This window comes from Nothobranchius furzeri, chromosome 5 (assembly GCF_043380555.1).
Source record: "Nothobranchius furzeri strain GRZ-AD chromosome 5, NfurGRZ-RIMD1, whole genome shotgun sequence".
In the NCBI taxonomy this organism is placed as follows: Eukaryota; Metazoa; Chordata; class Actinopteri; order Cyprinodontiformes; family Nothobranchiidae; genus Nothobranchius; species Nothobranchius furzeri.
In genome coordinates this window covers 5001868-5020036 of record NC_091745.1, presented here as the reverse complement: position 1 = coordinate 5020036, position 18169 = coordinate 5001868, and the positions used below count along the sequence as shown (strand labels likewise).

Genomic DNA, 18169 nt, shown 5'->3' with positions numbered 1-18169 from the left:
TGAAGCTCTTTTTAAGGCCTGGTGTTATCTCAGAAGTTGCCAAGCATCTCAGAACACAGTCTCCGATTCTGAACTCTGAAATGTGGGACAAGGTTACTTATGTGTCATGTCTTTATCTTAGCCTTACTCTGTCAGCAAGTGTGATGACCCAATCCAGTAAACATAATTAGTATCATTGAAACTGATTCATGAAACATTTCATCATTTATACATATACATGGCAATATTTAGTGATTATTAATTATAAAATCTTAGTCATAAGATCTTCTTTTCTTCAATGATTATTTTGAATTTCAAAATGATTACTTTTAATTATGAAATCTTCTTTTCTTCTGGGAATAAAAGTTTATCTAACAGAGTTCTCTTGTGAAGGAAGGATCCTGGAAAAGAATGCTACTGTCATCTTTATAATCTGATGAAGCTGTGTGCAGCTGATGAAGTCATCTGATTAAAGAGCTGAGTGCAGACTCCAGTCTCCGGTCTAGGGAAAATACAGCCGAACGTGGCTAAGCCAGGGTAAGTTTACCTCCCTGTGCATTTGACACGTGGAATCTGAAAAGCAGGCCATTTGGTGACGTTACAAAATTCCTCCTTTTCTATTTTACCGAACCGCCACACCTCCCCGGGTCCTGATTACACACTCATGTATTTAGCAACAGAACACCACTGGTGTGAGAGGTTCTCTGCTCAGTAATATCAGAGAAGGAGAAACAGCCAGCTGCTACCACTTCAGCCTTAGGACAAACTACCAGAGTCCCAAACTAAAAACATCATTTGAAGTCACAGATAAAAAAGATATGTTTGGACCTAGAAAACAGTGACTGGTGTTTAGCGCTATCTCGTTTACTGTGGCGATGTGGGTTTCTGGTGACAGGAGAACATGGTCCAGGGATGATCAATCAATCAAATTTTTATTTGTATAGTGCCTTCCACTGCCTTTACAGAAGCCAAAGGCGCTGAACAAGATATAAAAACAGTAAAAGAGCAAAAAGACAAAGAGACAGATTAAAAACCGCATAAAAAATTACTAAAATGACAAGACATGGGAGGATGGGAGGGGTCAGAGTTCTGTGACCATGTTTGTGTTTAAAAGCTAGCTTGTTTTGCATGTCTGGCATTGCAGCTTTTGTCTTTGCAACATTACTAAGTTTATTAAACTTTTTTTGGGTTTGTAGCTGAAACTGCCCAAACATTACACTGTAACGTACCACTGGTCACATTTTCACCAACAAAATGACCAGAAATTAACTTTCATTTGCAGACACAAACGTGTTGATTTAACAAGTTAATCTATCAGTATACTCATGCACATCATAATAAGATTATTATTAATGTTTAACTTCCACTTCACAGAAGTGTTTAAACATTCTCATTCACACAGGGAGTTAACCTCTCTGAGGATCTGACCGAAGGAGGGACTTCTGAGGTGTTTTTGGCAATGCCCTCAAACGTGTCAAATTCTGATTTGCCTAATGTATCAACAATGTGATTCGATGAAACAGAATTGTTTCTTTAATTAATTCAGGTTCTCGCTGACTATCCAACCAGCATATTCGGGAACAGGCATTTTGAAACCATCCTATCTTTGGACCTCAGGTCAAAACCTCTGCAACGCTTGGTGATATCAGACAAAACGGCTCTTCTAAGAGAATGCTTTCAGAATGCAAAACAGAATCCGAAATGTGTAAATCAGAAGCTTTCAAAATTTAAGTTGCATGCAGATTTCCTGTTTCTTAACTAGTAACAAAAAGCATGTCATTACCCGTGAAACCGCCGTAGCAGAACATAAAATAAACCACAGACCTTTATGGACACATGCGGCTGTCTTTCTCCTTGATTTTGAACTTGCATGAACTGCCAAAATCGTGCGTGGTCTTGAAGCTTCCTGGTGATTTCGTGACCTGGTGGAACCAGCTGTGTTGGACACTTTTGCTGCCTTTTTGTGTCTGAAAGGATCCCAGAGGAAAGTCAGTTTGCGGGTAAATTTTGTCTATTACATAACGTGCTGCCTACGCATCCAGTGGAAAGTTACTCTGAACGTCTTAAGTTGTGAAAGATGATAAATTCGTTGTTCTTCATAGATGTAGTGTGCATTTATTTTCCAGTAGAGGTTACTGTGTAAGTAGGTTCCAAGATCTAGCTTTGTCAGAGATGGAGATGGGTTCATCTTTGATGAACACAAGAGTTTTGGGGGAAGGTTGAAATCTTGGGTTGACAATTAGTTATTTTGTTTCTGATGTATTAAGATCGTGGTCTACCACGTCCCTGTTTGATTTGTGCTAAGTACTCATTTTGCTTACACTACATGGTCTATCACTTAAGATGTTTCATGAAGTCAGCTGTGAGTAAACCTGTCGGTTCTCTTGTTGATTCTTGTGTTTCTGAGTGTTTTGTGGCTTTAAAACCATGTTTTTGCTTGGAAAACATCATCTGGCACTAATTAAATCTGAACAGGATGAAAATCCACAGTTTTTCCCTTTATTTCTGCAGCGAACAACCAGCTGCACCATAATTATGGACCTTTGAGCAAACAGTAGTTTTCACTGAAGCTGTGTTAATCAAAGATAGGCTGATCTGGGAGCAGAATCGTGACAGCCATTTGTCAGATAAACTTTAATAAATGAGAAGACCGTCTAGATAATACAGCTCTCTCTCTCTCTCTCTCTCTCTCTCTCTCTCTCTCTCTCTCTCTCTCTCTCTCTCTCCATCCTTCTCTGCAGTGAGGTGTGAACATTAAAGTGAATGTGGAGGAGGAGTTCTCACGTGGGGAGAGCGGTGGGGGAGCCAGGCAGAGGCAGAGGAAAACAGCAGCAACGCAGGCAGACAGAGATGAAGGCTGGTCGGAAAGAGGCTTCAGTGCAAAAAGAAAATGAGCATCTTCCCAGCTCTGTTCCGTTGGGAGTCTTTCTAATCTGAGAAGAATGTGGAAGCTTTAAGTAGTGTCCATCTAACGAGTCTGGTAGGTTTCTCATGCTGCGTCTGTCTGAACTGCATGCTAATGTTGCTGTTCATGTAAATGAAACAATAAATCATTCATGGTCATGTTCTATTACTCAGAATTAACCATTTTTAGAGAAATGTTGCTTCCTTTAAAAGTTTGACTGCTGCAGTGCAAAGACAGAATAAAGAAGACATTCTGGATTTAATTATTACGGGTATTTTGGGGCTTAAACCAAATTCTCTTAAGATATGTTTCCACTGAAGCTAGTTTTTTCTGCTACACCCCATCATCATCCTCTCCTTTTCTCATTTTTAATACTCTTTTTTGAAATTTTCCAAAAATGTCTAAATATCTGCTAGCATCCATCACAAAGTCTACAAATTTCCCATCCTGTCAGACGCTTCCCCATCACCGTAAAGCTCCAGCTTGTCTTTTCCGGTTTCCTGTGATCCCGGCGGGACTCAGACATGTTCTGTGATAACTGGAGTCTCACCACTGATGTCTCACTGCAGATGGAAGTTTAATATAAGCCCAGATTTCTTCCTCTGGTGGAAACAGAGACACAGAGCTGTGAATTCCTCCACAGCGGCACCCAGAAGATGCTATTGCCCTTCTTTATAAACGTATTAAGGGCATTCCTGTGATTTTTTTTCTCTAAACATGATCTTTTTATCTTTTCTGTTTTGCTCTCAGTCACGATCCTGATTTCTAAAAACAAAACCACAAATGTAAGCTCACTGCTGAAAGCTGGAAAAGGATGGACATAGTAGGTGACGTTCAAATGTCCTCCTTTAGTACTTTTGAGGCTTTTGTTTACATTTATTTTCTGATGTTTTTAAAGTTTTTTAGGTGACACAAAAGGGAAAGTACATTATCCTGGATCACATCAGTACTTTCACTCATGTTTGATCTAATCTATGTGCATCTTTAATTCAGATCAAGCTGCTTCTTGCTCCATGGTGCTTCCATGAAAAAGCAGTTCTGCTGCTTCTTCTTCATGTAGCCTGATGAATCCGGCTTGAGCTTGTAAAGCAGCGATCACAGATCCATGGGCTGCCTGCTCTCTCTGATCTCCTGCATGGTTGAACACCCAAAACACAGTGCAAATGCTGTGATGCTCAGCATTTTACACTAAAACTTTCCTCACCTGAGTTGATTTTAGTGCCTGTTTGCACACCGTCACCAACCAGTAAGCTTTTGAGAGTAACGTATTAATAGCTTCCTGTGAAAGCTCAGTGGAAAATGAGAATTTTGCCATTTTCTCAGAAAATGGATCAAATATTCTCCAGACTAACAGAGCACATCCTCCTCCAGCTGCATCACTCCAGAACACACCAGGAAGCTGAAACTTTACAGGGATTAGAATCTAAAATCACACATTTCTACCAAAGAGGCCACTGATTCTTGAAAAACAGACGTTTCACTAAAAATGAAAAAAGCACCTACTCTAAATCCCTATCATGCATCAGTTGTGTTTTCATTTTTCCTCTATTGTATTGATGCTCACTGTGCTTCATGGAGGGGTCCTCAACAATCAGTGAGCGGAAAATAAAATAGCCAAACAAAATTAAAAAGGGTGTTTTTTACGTTTGAACACAACCCTCAATGGTCTGATGCTTTGCTGGGTCTATAAAATGCTTTTAGACATGCAGATCTGTGACTCACCTTCAAGTGCACCACTTTGATTTCAATGTTGTGCCACTTGTCACGATGCAGTACTATAAGAGTGTGTGTGTGTGTGTGTGTGTGTGTGTGTGTGTGTGTGTGTGTGTGTGTGTGTGACATCATAAGTGGCATCTTTTTGTGCAGATGCAGCAGGGGGACGGAGGCTCCTATACAACATTGTTTCAGGCCAGAGATCGGCAGAGACGGGTCTCTCCTCCTCTGAGCTGCTCATTATAAAATATCAATCCTGCTGCGATGGTGGCTGGAAGCAAAGCATCCAAGGCAGAGAAGAGCTTCTGCTCTCTTTGTTTTTGTTGAGTGAATATAACCAGAGCACCCATCGCTGGATCAGAGACAAGATCCAATCAATTACAGAGAAGTGGAGCTGAGCAGGCTGCATCGAGTGGCCTGTTGGACCACCTTACCTAAAACCTTCCAGTTCATATTTGGAACCAACAGCAGAATTAAAAGGCATCAGAACGAATAAAGATGAACCCTTCTAGGCAGCAAACCTTAAAATAATGGATCCAAAAATTTTTCATTATAAATTTAGCATCAACATTTCCATTTGCAGAGACCTTCAACTCTGTGGAACCTGCTACAACCAACAATAAAATGGTCCCTGTGTTCATCTAGTAAAATATCAGCCTGTTTGGAATAACTCAGCTGGGGATCGTTCTGAGAAGACTTTTTCTGTGCATGGGAGCTTGTCAAACATTTTAATAAATCTGAAAGCTGCAGATAAAATGTCTTTGGCACTGTGCCAGCAAAGATCACTAATGCAGAAGCTTTCCTCCTTTCATAACAGCATTTTCAGATTTAATAGAAGTGATGGAAAATTTGATTTGATCAGAATTTCCTTAAATCTTCTCTCACTCCAGACATCCACCATGTCTGATTTGGAGGATTTCAGCCGGCCAGGAGGTCAGACCAACGTGTCAGAAAGCTACCAGCTGAACCCCACCAGCGTGATCGTATCCGTGGTCTTCTCCATCATCTTCCTGCTCGGCACCATCGGCAACAGCCTGGTGCTGGCCGTGCTGCTGCGGAGTGGGCAGGTCGGGTACAACACCACCAATCTGTTCATACTCAACCTGAGCGTGGCTGACTTCTTCTTCATCATCTTCTGCGTTCCTTTCCAAGCCACCATCTATTCCCTGGAGGGATGGGTATTTGGCTCTTTCATGTGCAAAGTGGTCCACTTCTTCATCAACCTCACCATGTATGCCAGCAGCTTCACTCTGGCAGCTGTGTCTGTCGACAGGTGGGAAGTTTTACCTTTTAGATTGCAGACAGTAAATGTAGTTTTCCCTGATGTTCAGCAGCCATTTCTCTGATTTCTCATTAGTTTGTTTCCTTATTTTGTTTGTTAATAGTTGAATGCCATATTTCAAACAGGTTGTTGTTTAGTAAAGCCCCAGTCCTAAAGCAACAACAAATACTAACAAAAACAAAAATATATTTAAATTGGTGCTTATTTTAACTTAAGAAAATCTAATGCACTAATTGGTTCATTAAAATCCTCTGCACCTCCTCCTAATTAACAGCAATTAGAGTGCAGCTGCACATCAGACTAGAAAAATCTCCTCACAGAGGTCTAAGTTAGGCATGACAAACATTTGTTTTTACTTATTTTTTGTTTACTTGATTTCAGATTCATTCGTTACTGAAATGTTATTTATTTATTTATTTATTTTTATTTATTCAACACTTATGCAACAGGCAGATGAAATGAAAACTATGGTGCATAATTCATCCCTTCACAATGAAACCTCTGCAACCTTTTTAGTTTTATGTAAACTATCTCCAGCAGTGTTTCAGTGGTGCATTTTTTAAATTATTTTAGTTTTGAAAAGGTTTTCTGCTGCTTTTCAAAAAAAAGCAAAGACAAGTGGAAAATGCAAATAATGATTTTATGCTCTTTCAGATTCTCGTGGTAAGAGCTAGAATAAACAGAAACAATTCAGTAATTGTCTTCATTGTTATGTAAGTACACATTTAAACAGAGATTAAGACGCATTATCCTCTCACCTGTTGGTCTGTTTAGTCAAGACTTCAGGTCAAAAGTGCTGCAGAAGTGTTAAGTAATTCTGTTTCATATTGTTAGAAGGTACTCTGGGAGTATGGGGTACCAGGCCCTCTGATACGGGCTGTTAGGTCCCTGTATGACCGGTGTCAGAGCTTGGTCTGCATTGCCGGCAGTAAGTCGGGCTCGTTCCCAGTGAGAGTTGAACTTCGCCAAGGTTGCCCTTTGTCACCAATTCTGTTCATAACCTTTATGGACAGGATTTCTATGCACAACCAAGGTGTGGAGGGCATCCATTTTGTTGGTCTGAGGATTGAGTCTCTGCTTTTTGCAGATGATGTGGTTCTGGCTTCATCAGAACATGATCTTTGGCTTTTACTGGAGTGGTTTGCAGCCAAGTGTGAAGCAGCTGGGATGAGAATCAGCTACTCTAAATCTGAGACCATGGTCTTGATTCGGAAAAGGGTAGAATGCCTTCTCCAGGTCAGGGATGAGGTCCTGCCCCAAGTGGAGGAGTTTAAGTATCTCGGGGTCTTGTTCACGAGTGAGGGAAAACTGGAGCGTGAGATCGATAGGTGGATTGGTGCTGCATCTGCAGTGATGCGGGCGTTGTACCGGTCTGTCGTGGTGAAGAGAGAGCTGAGTCAGAAGGCAAAGCTCTCGATTTACCAGTCGATCTACGTTCCTACCCTCACCTATGGTCATGAGCTTTGGGTAGTGACCGAAAGAACGAGATCGCGGATACAAGCGGCTGAAATGAGTTTTCTCCAAAGAGTGGCTGGGCTCTCCCTGGTAGGGTGAGAAGCTCGGCCATTTGGGAGGGGCTCGGAGTAGACCCGCTGCTCCTCCACATCGAGAGGAGCCAGTTGAGGTGGCTCGTGCATCTGGTCAGGATGCCTCCTGGACGCCTCCCTGGTGAGGTTTTCCGAGCATGTTCAACCAGGAGGAGACCTAAAGGTAGACCCAGGACACGGTGGAGGGACTATGTCTCTCACCTGGCCAGGGAACACCTTGGGATTCCCCCAGAGGAGCTGGCCCAAGTGGCTGGGGAGAGGGAAGTCTGGGCCTCTCCTTAAGCCTGGTTTATGCTTCTCCGTCAGCTCCGCAAGGGACAGACACGCACGGATTGACGGAAGCGTTTTGCTTTCATACTTCTCCGTCTCCTGGAGAGTGTTGCAAAGCAATTGCCCGGCAGGTCAACAGAGGGCGTAGCGCTGTTCTTTGGTATCCTGTCATGTATCGGTCCAAGATAGTGTGTTTATATTGTGTTTTTTGTGTATATAAGAGACTTTTAACACGGACATATTTGTCTCTCATTCTCCCACCACTTCATGCGCTCCCCACCTCTAAACCCACGTTTCCTGTCATTTCCGTCCACAAATAAAACGCTTGCTGTGCATCTTTTCACTCCTCCAGTCACGGGAGAATTAAACATTCATATTTTTAGAGTTTTTTCGCGAGGCATTCTTCAAGCTTCTCCGTGTCTGCCGCTAGTTATCCTCGGATCTCTTTGCAATGGCAGCGCTGTAAACAGCTGCGTCCTGACCAATCACAAGCTTGCGTAATCCGTCTCGTTCGACGGATGTTTAAAAAAGTGGGCTCGACTCCGTACGTACTTGCGGGCCTGCCGGATCCCTACGCAAGGACGGATAATGGCGTTGCGTGTGCTCCGCACTGACGCAGACGGAGAAGCATAAATCAGGCTTTAGGCTACTACCCCCACGACCCGACTCCGAATAAGCGGATGAAAATGGATGGATGGATGGATGGATGGATGGATGAATGGATGGATGGATGAATGGATGGGGGATGGTTGGATGGATTGATGGAAGGATGAATGGGGGATATCCATAGATGGATGGATGGATGGATGGATGGATGGATGGATGAATGAATGGATGGGGGATGGTTGGATGGATTGATGGAAGGATGAATGGGGGATGGATGGATGGATGGATTGTTAGAAGGGTAATAATTTAAAATCTGTGAAAAGATTTTTAAGATAAAATACTTTTTTTCTGGCATGCTCATGCATGTTTACTTATTTGTTTCATTGTTCTAGTTATATTCATATAATCTAAATAATTTTATGGCAGAAAATAAATAAAAATATCCAAATCCTAGATTTAAATGATGTAGTCTTTCATGTGAAGTTATATAAACTCATTTGCATATGAAGGTAAATATTTAAAAAGCGGCTGTCAGAACAAAACATCAGGCAAATCCTTTTGCTTCTGAGGACGTTTTTGAATAAAACAAGTGACACTTTCAGAAAGGTTCAGCTGAAAGTATTCTCCATTTTCTTTGGTTACCAAAGGAAACCCCGTGTGGAACTAGTTGAAAAGTTCTTCTTAACCTGGTGTCACTCAATAGTGCACCGTATGAATGGCTGAACTCATATCAGATGAAATGGTTTCTTTTAAAGCAGAACAGCAGAAACCAAAAAAATAATAAAAATAAAGAAGATTTCCTTCACCGAGTGAGCGCTGAGCCGTCATTGCAGCTGTTAGGAAACCTAATCAGCTCAGTCAATAACAACCAGTCTGCGAGCCGCTCTACAGCACTTTGCTGTGTTTCCTTTGGAGGATTCCATGGTTGTTTCCTCTTCTGTGTGGAAAATAGCAAAAACATGTAAGTCAGGAGGCTAATGATTCTTCTCTCCTGCTTGCTTCCTCTGTGTTCATGTGGTATACACACACACTTACCCAGATAAAAATAAGCCTGAAATTGGTAGTTGGACACAAATCTGCACCAGAAATTAATCAGGACTAGAGCAGCTGCTTTAATACTGCATGCATCCAATTTTACATAAAGCTTATCTAAAATCATTGTTTGCTAATGGAAAAAGTATTTTACAGAAAAAGCAATCTGAGAGAATTAGATCAGTATCAGTCATCAAATTGTGAGCTAGAGGCTCATGCTTTCAGTAGGGTTGTCACGATACTAAAATTTCAAACTCGATTCGATACTTGGAAAAAATCGATGCTCGATTTCGATACTATTTAAAAACACCCATTTATTGAACAAGTTTATTCAAAAAATAACATTCCTCCATTTATATTGCAAAAATTAAATGTTAAGAATTAAGTGTGTAAAGTGCTTAAACCTTTCAAGTATCAGCATTTTTTAAAACGTGCATACAAAAACTGGTGAAAGTTAACACTTTAAATCATGAATTGTCTCACTATATATACACTATTTGCAGAGTGATGTTTTGCTGCTTAAACTCTGTTTAAGGTGCATTTTTGTCATAATACTGTAATGCCATATGTTTTGTTCTGTACCTTTGAACAACTCTGTTGGTCTATAAAGGGAGAAAGCGAATTTCTCCACAGTAGGACAAAGGTACATCTACCGGTAATCTAAATAAAAACAGATTGGCGCACGGCAGTGACGTCATTAAAAGCGCCGGTTAGATTAGCCGCGGCTAGTCTGTTTACACCTAGAAATCCCAGACCAGACCCGCTCCAAACGAACAGGGGAATCACGTTAATGATTCCTAACAAAACCTTTCGACATGAAGATGTTTTGGTGCAGATAATGTCTTATTTCGAGGCTGCACCACTGGTGCCCGTCCGCACCTGTTATATGGATATACGCTGACGACGATTCGCCGATAGATCTAAATACCCCGGGGAATCCAAGTAGCACCAAAGTTGTCAGCGTGAGTAAACAAACGTACTGCATGCTAGAAATTAAGTCCGGGTTGCAATAAACGGGAGTTTCCTTTAAGCACATAAGCGTGAATATACAACTACGTGTCGGACTTGGTATGCTAATTAAGTTCAATCAATCAATCAATCAATCAAAGCTTTATTTATAAAGCGCCTTCCGCAACCCTGTCAGGAAGCCCAAAGCGCTGAACATTGTACAGTTGTATGTAAATATATTGAATAAATCAACAATAAAAGAAATTCAAATTACAAAAAAACAAATTACAAAATACAAAATGGAAATTACAAGATAGATGAAACATTCTGGTAAAGGACAAATGTGTGAAACACATTTGGATTGAGTGGATGGATTGAGTGTACCAATGAAAACTGTGGAATGGATTCAACATAAAAGAGGGCCAAAATCAAACATGTTCTGGAAACGCCAAGCGGAGGAGATGTGTTTTTAGGTGATTCTTAAAGACTGGCAGAGAAGGGGACAGCCTAACTGAGGGTGGCAACTGGTTCCAGAGTAACGGTGCTAGGACTGAGAAAGCCCGGTCCCCACGGGTACGACACCTAGACCGAGGGACAGCGAGCAGGCCTTGGTCAGAGGAGCGCAGAGCGCGTGATGGGGAGTGTCTGTTCAGGAGTGTGGCTAGATGGGGGGGACCACCACCCTGGAAGAAATGATAAACAAAGACGAGGATTTTGAATTGTGAGCGATAGCAAATCGGAAGCCAGTGCAGAGAGGCCAGAACCGGACTGATGTGGTCCCGTTTCCTGGTCCCAGTCAGGAACCTGGCAGCGCTGTTCTGCACAACCTGTAGGCGACGCAGTGTTGACTGACACAACCCTGCGTAGAGAGAGTTGCAGTAGTCAAGCCGAGAAATTACAAAGGCATGCAGTACCCGCTCCAGGTGGGCTCTCGACAGCATAGGCTTGATTTTAGCAAGGCGTCTCAGGTGAAAGAAACTGGACCGGACCACAGAATTGATGTGAGCGTCAAATTTAAGTCCTACATCAAGTTTCACCCCCAAACTGGTAACAACTGGTTTTGAGTATGGAGAAAGAGGGCCAAGATCAGCATAACGATCCACATTCACATGTAGCCCAACACAAGTTGGGCTGTGAAGCGCCTCCCAAATTCGCTGTTTATGTTTTTGTTTATTTATTTGGCAGACAAAACTTGGATTGTAGACAACTCGCGTGGGAAATTGCAATGTAGCCATGCGGCGTCTTCTTCTTCTGTTTGTCTGGGAGGCGGAGGCTGCTTTACGGCATCTGGCTGTCGTGCATGTCGGTGTACTTGAAGAAGGCTGTGTATAATAGTCCATAATATCGATACCACAGGGATGGAATATCTAATTTAGATACCACTTTTAGTATCGATTTATATCTGGGTATCGATTTTTTTGACAACACTAGCTTTCAGTGGGCTTCACGCTCATCCAGGTATGAAAGTCGGTCAGATTTATAGAACCTGCATCTGTTTTTATGCATTTGACCGGTTAGAGTGAAATGCATCTTTGAAAGTCCATCGAAACAGTCATTTCAGTCCTTTCGGCTGGAAATGGTGAGTTTTGTCTGTGAAGAATCATGTCGCCGCAGCTCCACAAGAGCAGGCTCAAAGTGTCTGCAGTTTTTCTTTCATGTCAAACAGAAGTGGTTTTGTCCCCATTTCAGGGAAATTTCAAAGAGCAGCTAGTCTGTTCTCCGTGTTTCTGGAGAGCTGACTGAAGTGTTCCGTAAAAGCAAAAAAAAAGAAGAAATGAATTTGCTGTTTACCTGAAATAGCCACAAAAACAGCTGGACTCGGCAGAAACCCATCAGAGATCAGTCGACTCATGAGTAATAACATCAAACATTTATTGATTATTGACAAAGGAATCATTAATTATTGGATGTAGAAAACTACATGACCAATCTCACCTGTTGAAGTTGACTCTTTGACCCTCTTAGGACTTTGAGCTGTCCAGCGTTGCACTCCTTGCACATCCAGGAAGTGACTTTTTTCCACAGTGTACACCTTTTCCTGCCCTTGCTTGTCAGTGCAGGAAAAGTAAAAAATGGTTGCTATGGCAAAAATATTTTGTCTACGTCGGGAACCTTCTCAATAAATCTAGAGGGTTGTTGTCCCTTTCTGGAAGATTTTCTGATTGGTATTCCTTCCATTATTTACAGAATATAGCATCAATCTAACAAGCGACTAAAACCCTCAGGAAACACAGCTAAAAACATGAACTACGGCTAAAAAACCACATGAATAATTACCATACCACTTGTATTTATAGAGCACATTTAAAAACAGCGTTGTAAAAAAGAGACAGAAGATCAGTAAAACCAATGTTAAAATGAATCCTCACAATCAAAGAATATACAACAGGCCGATATAACATAAAATATGATAAAATCAACAATGCAACACAAATTGCAATAAACATAAAAATGTGGTTGCAATAACAAGATGAAAACAACAGAATAAGAGCAAAAGAATGGTAAAATAGTAAAAGGAAATGAATACATTACAGGGACAAAGTCCGCTATGAAAACATGTGTCGTCCAAAAGCCATTCTGAAGAGATGTGACTTAAGGCTGGATTTGAAACGTGCAAGTGAGGGAGCCAGAAGCACTGAGAGTGGGAGTGCATTTGAGAGGTCAGGAGCAGCAAAAGCAAAAGCAAAAACTCTCTAAAATATGTCAGAATCTATACTAAGATTACTAAATGCAAGTATAATCATACCACTACAAAGTGCAGAGTGTCAGCTTTCCGGATCGGTTCAAACGACATTGATTTTGCAAACAGTCTAAGAGGTACAGTGTTTTGGGTATTCAAGCTAAGTTGCATTGGCACCAACACATCAGCCTTAGGAGAACATTAGCATTCACAGACTCACCCATCTTGGCTTGCGACTGCAGAAAGCTATGTTGATATAGCACCCAGGAGAGAACACAGCATCCTGCCGTTAACTCATTCACTGCCATTGACGACTAAAGTTGTCATTTGCATTTTTTTTACTGTGTGGGTGTCGGAACGAGTCCCCGCGCCGAGAGAACAAACTTCTCAGCTCTAACGCCGATCTTCATCCGCATACGTCACACGTCACATGATCAGGAAGCAGAAAATTCATGTGTTAGGAGATCGTTTTGGGCTGTAAAAAAGTGAGGCGCGAACCAGAAAAGCTTCTGCCGATCACAATTCAACAACGGATTATGAAAGAACGGATAACGCTCAAAATGCATAGATTCTTCCTGATGTAAGAGGTGAGTCTCCTCTTTGTTTTGGTTGTCTTGGCATCTACATCATCCTCGCGGGAAACGTTCTGTGACTCTTAAAAAAACAGCGAAGGGCTTTACCGATCAGGAAACGGCTGGCAGTGAATGAGTTAACACCCCCCCCCCCCCCCCCAATTTCTACTTCCTGAAATGGGAATGCCAGAGCTTTTTTTCTACAGAAAATGATTCACAGGGCAGTCATTCACACTACACTAGAGACCACAACAGATTTACTGGAATAAGTGTAGGCTCTCTTTAAAGATAATACAACTGGAGGTGTTGAGTTTTTATTTTTGAAACTGTATTCCTGACAATTCCAGCTTCATTAAATCATATGATAATTGATTTATTTTGTCTCTGCAGGTATCTGGCCATTCGCTACCCGCTGCGATCCCGAGAGTTAAGAACCCCGTGTAACGCCATGGTGGCCATGGTGGTAATCTGGGGTTTGTCCCTTGTCTTTGCAGGTCCATATCTCAGCTACTACGACCTGATTGATTTTGCTAACAGTACTGTTTGTATCCCCGGCTGGGAGGAGCAGAACCGTAAGGTGCTTGACACGTGCACCTTCCTGTTTGGCTACGTCATTCCTGTGCTGATCGTGAGCCTTTCATATACTAGGACCATCAAGTACCTGTGGACTGCTGTTGACCCTTTGGACGGCATGTCAGAATCCAAGCGAGCCAAACGTAAAGTCACCAAAATGATCATCATCGTCACTGTGCTGTTTTGCATATGCTGGCTGCCGTATCATGTGGTGATTCTGTGCTATCTGTATGGAGACTTTCCTTTTAATCAGACCACTTATGCCTTCAGGCTCCTCTCCCACTGCATGGCCTACGCTAACTCCTGTGTCAACCCCATCGTGTACGCCCTGGTGTCCAAACACTTCCGCAAAGGTTTCAAGAAAGTCTTTAGCTGCATCCTGATTAAAAATGGAAGAAACAAGGTTCATGTGGTTCACGTGGCCAACACCGGGCCTGGGTTCGAAGCAGGCTCCACGGAGGTGTCCCACATGAACGAGGAGAACATGCGGCAGAATGAATGTGAAATGATCAACAGGCCGAGACGAGTGGAGCCCAGAGAGGCCACAGTGACCCTGAACCTCCCGTTTCATCAACCAACTTGACCAGTGATCAGTGAAGGTTCAGAGCAGATAGACTTATGTGTACATTGTCAATCAAGGTATGAATTTTTAGAGGGCAATGTGTAAAGACAAGAAGAATGTAACTGTTATGTTCATTTCTCTCAACTCTTTGTAATTCATCATGAAATCCCTAAGATGCCATCGCAGAAAGTTGAAAAGCTTGTTCAAATTCTCAATTTCTCATTTTTCATGTTTCTATTCCTTGAAAGAGTGGAACTATGAAAATCCATTTTTAAATGGTTGTTCCTGATTACTGACTTTGCATGTGATGCCACGCCACTTTTGGAACCACCCCCTTTGCCACGATGGTTGGCAGAAAGACTGTTTCCAAATGTTGCAACTCCTGTGAGCTAGTCAAAACAAGCCTGTCCCCTTTTATCACTTTTATTTGGTTGATTTCACAGCAACATGTTAATAGGTTGCTGTGCGGTTGGCTGCATTAACAGACAAGGATGTAAACTCAACTCGTTTTTTAAAAATAACTTTGATGAAGACTGAGGATGGAGATGAAGTGCAGCAATCAATCAAATGCATGAGTGGGTTTGTGTCCTCTATTGTTCCATTGAACAAATCAAGCCCTCAAAGTATTTCCGAATTTGTAGCAAACACGTTTTACTGGGTAAAATTAGCGTGCATACCTTTTGTGAGGATGACAGAGACTGACTGTTATGGACCTGAAATGATAAATGTGTTGTGTTTGTACTACTTATTGATAATCCTATATTTTCACTTTGGAGGACATGCTGTACTGTCCACTGCAGTGAAACGCGAGATAATTACTAGCAGTAATATTTTTGCATTGTAGGAATATGTATGTCAAAATGATGTTATTTATTTAGCGTGATGAGAGATATCTTGTCCGGTCCTGGGCTGTGAGTAGCATCTGAACCCGGTGACCCCCACAAGCGACTTTTTTTGTGTATTTTCTTTCCAGTGTGAAGCGAAATGCTGTTTATTACATAACATTATAAGTCCTGTGGGGTGAATTCTGGCAAAGTCGGCAACTTGTTTACATCAGTGAACAGCAGCAGGGAGAACAAAAGCTAGCGTTTGTAAGCTAGCTAACAATTTGTAAATACTGCTCTCGATGAGCCCCACCTAGGTATGCTAAATCTTGCCACAAGTGAACTGGGCGTAAACTAGTAGAAACCAGGCTAAACTGGCAAAATAATAATAATAATAATAACCTCAGTTGCCCCTTTTTCCTCTCCGTTCAGTACTTCCGTACTTCACCGTTACCCCACCTAGGTGCGCTACTTCTGCTGATGACTGAACTTGCCTTGAACTAGTTTAAGCCATGCTAAACGTCACAAACAACAATGACAACAACAAAAAAAACTATCTCAGGCGCTACTTTTCCCTTTGCTTCTGTTCCCCACTGTTTACATGCTTTTGCCAACCAGCATGGTGGACCCAGATGATAAGGTGATTTAGGTGCATATGGTTAATAATCGGTCACTCTGAATTTTTCATGCAGGCTGAACATGAAAACAGTGTCCCACATCATGTCTCCGGCATTAGCTTCTGATAGAAAATAGAAGGTGAAACTCTAGGATGTGAAACGCCTGACAGATCTACGTCACACTGTCATTTAACATTCATGGACTCATCCATCTTGACTTGTGACGGGGAAGGCTGTTGTTGGTTTATTCAAAACACAGCAGAGAACATCTCGGCTAGAAGCTAACCGTTAGCATTAGCAACTCCACCACATGTGAGATAAAACATCAATGTCGCAAACAGAGTCAGTAGTAGTGTTGCTTTGCTGTTAGCCAATCCTAGACAAGATGTCCAAATATCAGGAAATAAGACTCCAAATCCTGCTGTCTGCTGCCCCTCTCTGCTATAGTGCTGATCCAAGGACTACTGGGCTTTGTTGCCTTGAGTACAACTTGCAAGACTTTTATTCCTACCAGGGACTACTGCAAATGTATTGATTAAACAAGTTTCCCACACCTTGAACTTTTATTGATCTCACGCCACAAAACTGGCCCACTTTGCAGTTTAAAGATTGGCTTCTATAGACCTAAATCTGGCTCTGCGCCTCTTCTGTGAGCAGCGGGGAGGTGGTGCTTCTGTCGTTTCCACTCATCCACAGATCACTTCTAAAGTGCATCATCACTGTTTATATTTTGTGTTATTTTCAGGGACTTATCTATTTTTCACATGACATCAAACTCAACTGTGATCTTCAAGTTTAGCCTTGAACTCCCCCCCTCAGTAATCAGAGGGTGAAGTCTTTTTGTGAAACAGGGTGTTTGTTTTGTGTCGTGCATGCAGATGCTGTTCACTTGTCTCAAGGAACCATTTGTGTAACTTAAAAAACAATGCACTAAATCTAGTCAGGATAATTTGTTAAATGAACAAGAAGGATTAATTCTAAATCAAACAGATCTGGGTTCAAGTCGTCAAATAAAAGTACACATACGTTGCTTTACTTGTGTTTTGCAATACTTGTATTGCGGGCATGTTTCTCTTTAGTGTAAAACCTTATGCATTTTAATGAATTAATGTACATAATATTTTTGTATTTGAAAGTGTATCAGATGTTATAAAAGCTGTGAAATGATGATCACACATTTGCATCATCAGTTTTTCCAGAATCTGCTTGTTTTCCTGTAAGGCAGCATCCTTTGTCAGAGCTGTTACGTTTGGGATGTTTGAGCATGAGAACTGATGAGGAGGTGCAGTTTAAATCCTGGGAATCTATTTTACAAACCTGATGCTTTGTTACACCGTTCTCTTGTGTATTTACATAAACACACACACACGCACGCACACACACACACACGGATGAGGAGCATTTTAACTTATAAGACCAAATAAACAATGTTCTGTGAGGTTCTTCTGAAGAGTTTACTTCATTTTAAATTAAACTCATTTTCTGAACCTGCTCATTCCTCTTTATTTATTTAAATTATTTATTTACAAGGTGTAACTCCAGCAGTCATCAGGCGAGAAACAGGGCACACCATAGACAGCCAACCAGTCCCTCACTCACGCCTCGGGACAACAAAGAGTCCCCTATTAACTTCACATGCATGATTTGTTCTAAGGGAAGAGAGCAGAGGACCCAAACCCACTCATGCATGTTGAGAACATGCTAACAAGTTACCACAGGAAGACTAAATATTAATGTTTTTACTGAAAAATCAGGATTCTCTGTGTTTTATTCTCACTCCAGACTTTAACCTTTTGATGGGCATCAATTTTTTTTATTGTCTCAGGGTGTTTGACACCAGCCCCATGAAACACCTGACTTTCATTTGTGTTTATTGTTTTCCAGGAGTTTAGCTCCTGCATCTCCGGTCGGTAACAAGATGGCACCTGTGCTTGGCTTAGCCGCAGTCACCGGCCACTTTTTCAAACTTTTCTCGACTAACCTCTTTTCCACCTTGCTCCTGTCTGCGATCCTCTTCAGTAGTGTCCCTGCTACCATCTCCTATGATCGCCAGACTCTT

General features: G+C 41.7%; 1 protein-coding gene across 1 annotated transcript; it reads left to right on the top strand.

Annotated features, from left to right (window-relative positions):
• Positions 1-2590: 2590 nt before the first annotated feature.
• Positions 2591-17552, top strand: galr2b (galanin receptor 2b). The gene is made up of 3 exons (XM_015948611.3): positions 2591-2959; positions 5488-5870; positions 13925-17552. Exons 2-3 carry the CDS (start codon positions 5497-5499, stop codon positions 14688-14690), a joined length of 1140 nt encoding a protein of 379 aa, XP_015804097.1. The 5' UTR covers positions 2591-2959; positions 5488-5496; the 3' UTR covers positions 14691-17552.
• The last annotated feature ends 617 nt before the right edge of the window (positions 17553-18169 follow it).

What these genes read in the sequence shown, in the direction of transcription:
- galr2b (XM_015948611.3), top strand. Translation starts at nt 5,497, where the DNA reads ATGTCTGATTTGGAGGATTTCAGCCGGCCAGGAGGTCAGACCAACGTG. An exon ending in GCAGCTGTGTCTGTCGACAG is followed by an intron (nt 5,871 to 13,924) that starts GTGGGAAGTTTT and finishes TTGTCTCTGCAG; the next exon opens with GTATCTGGCCATTCGCTACC.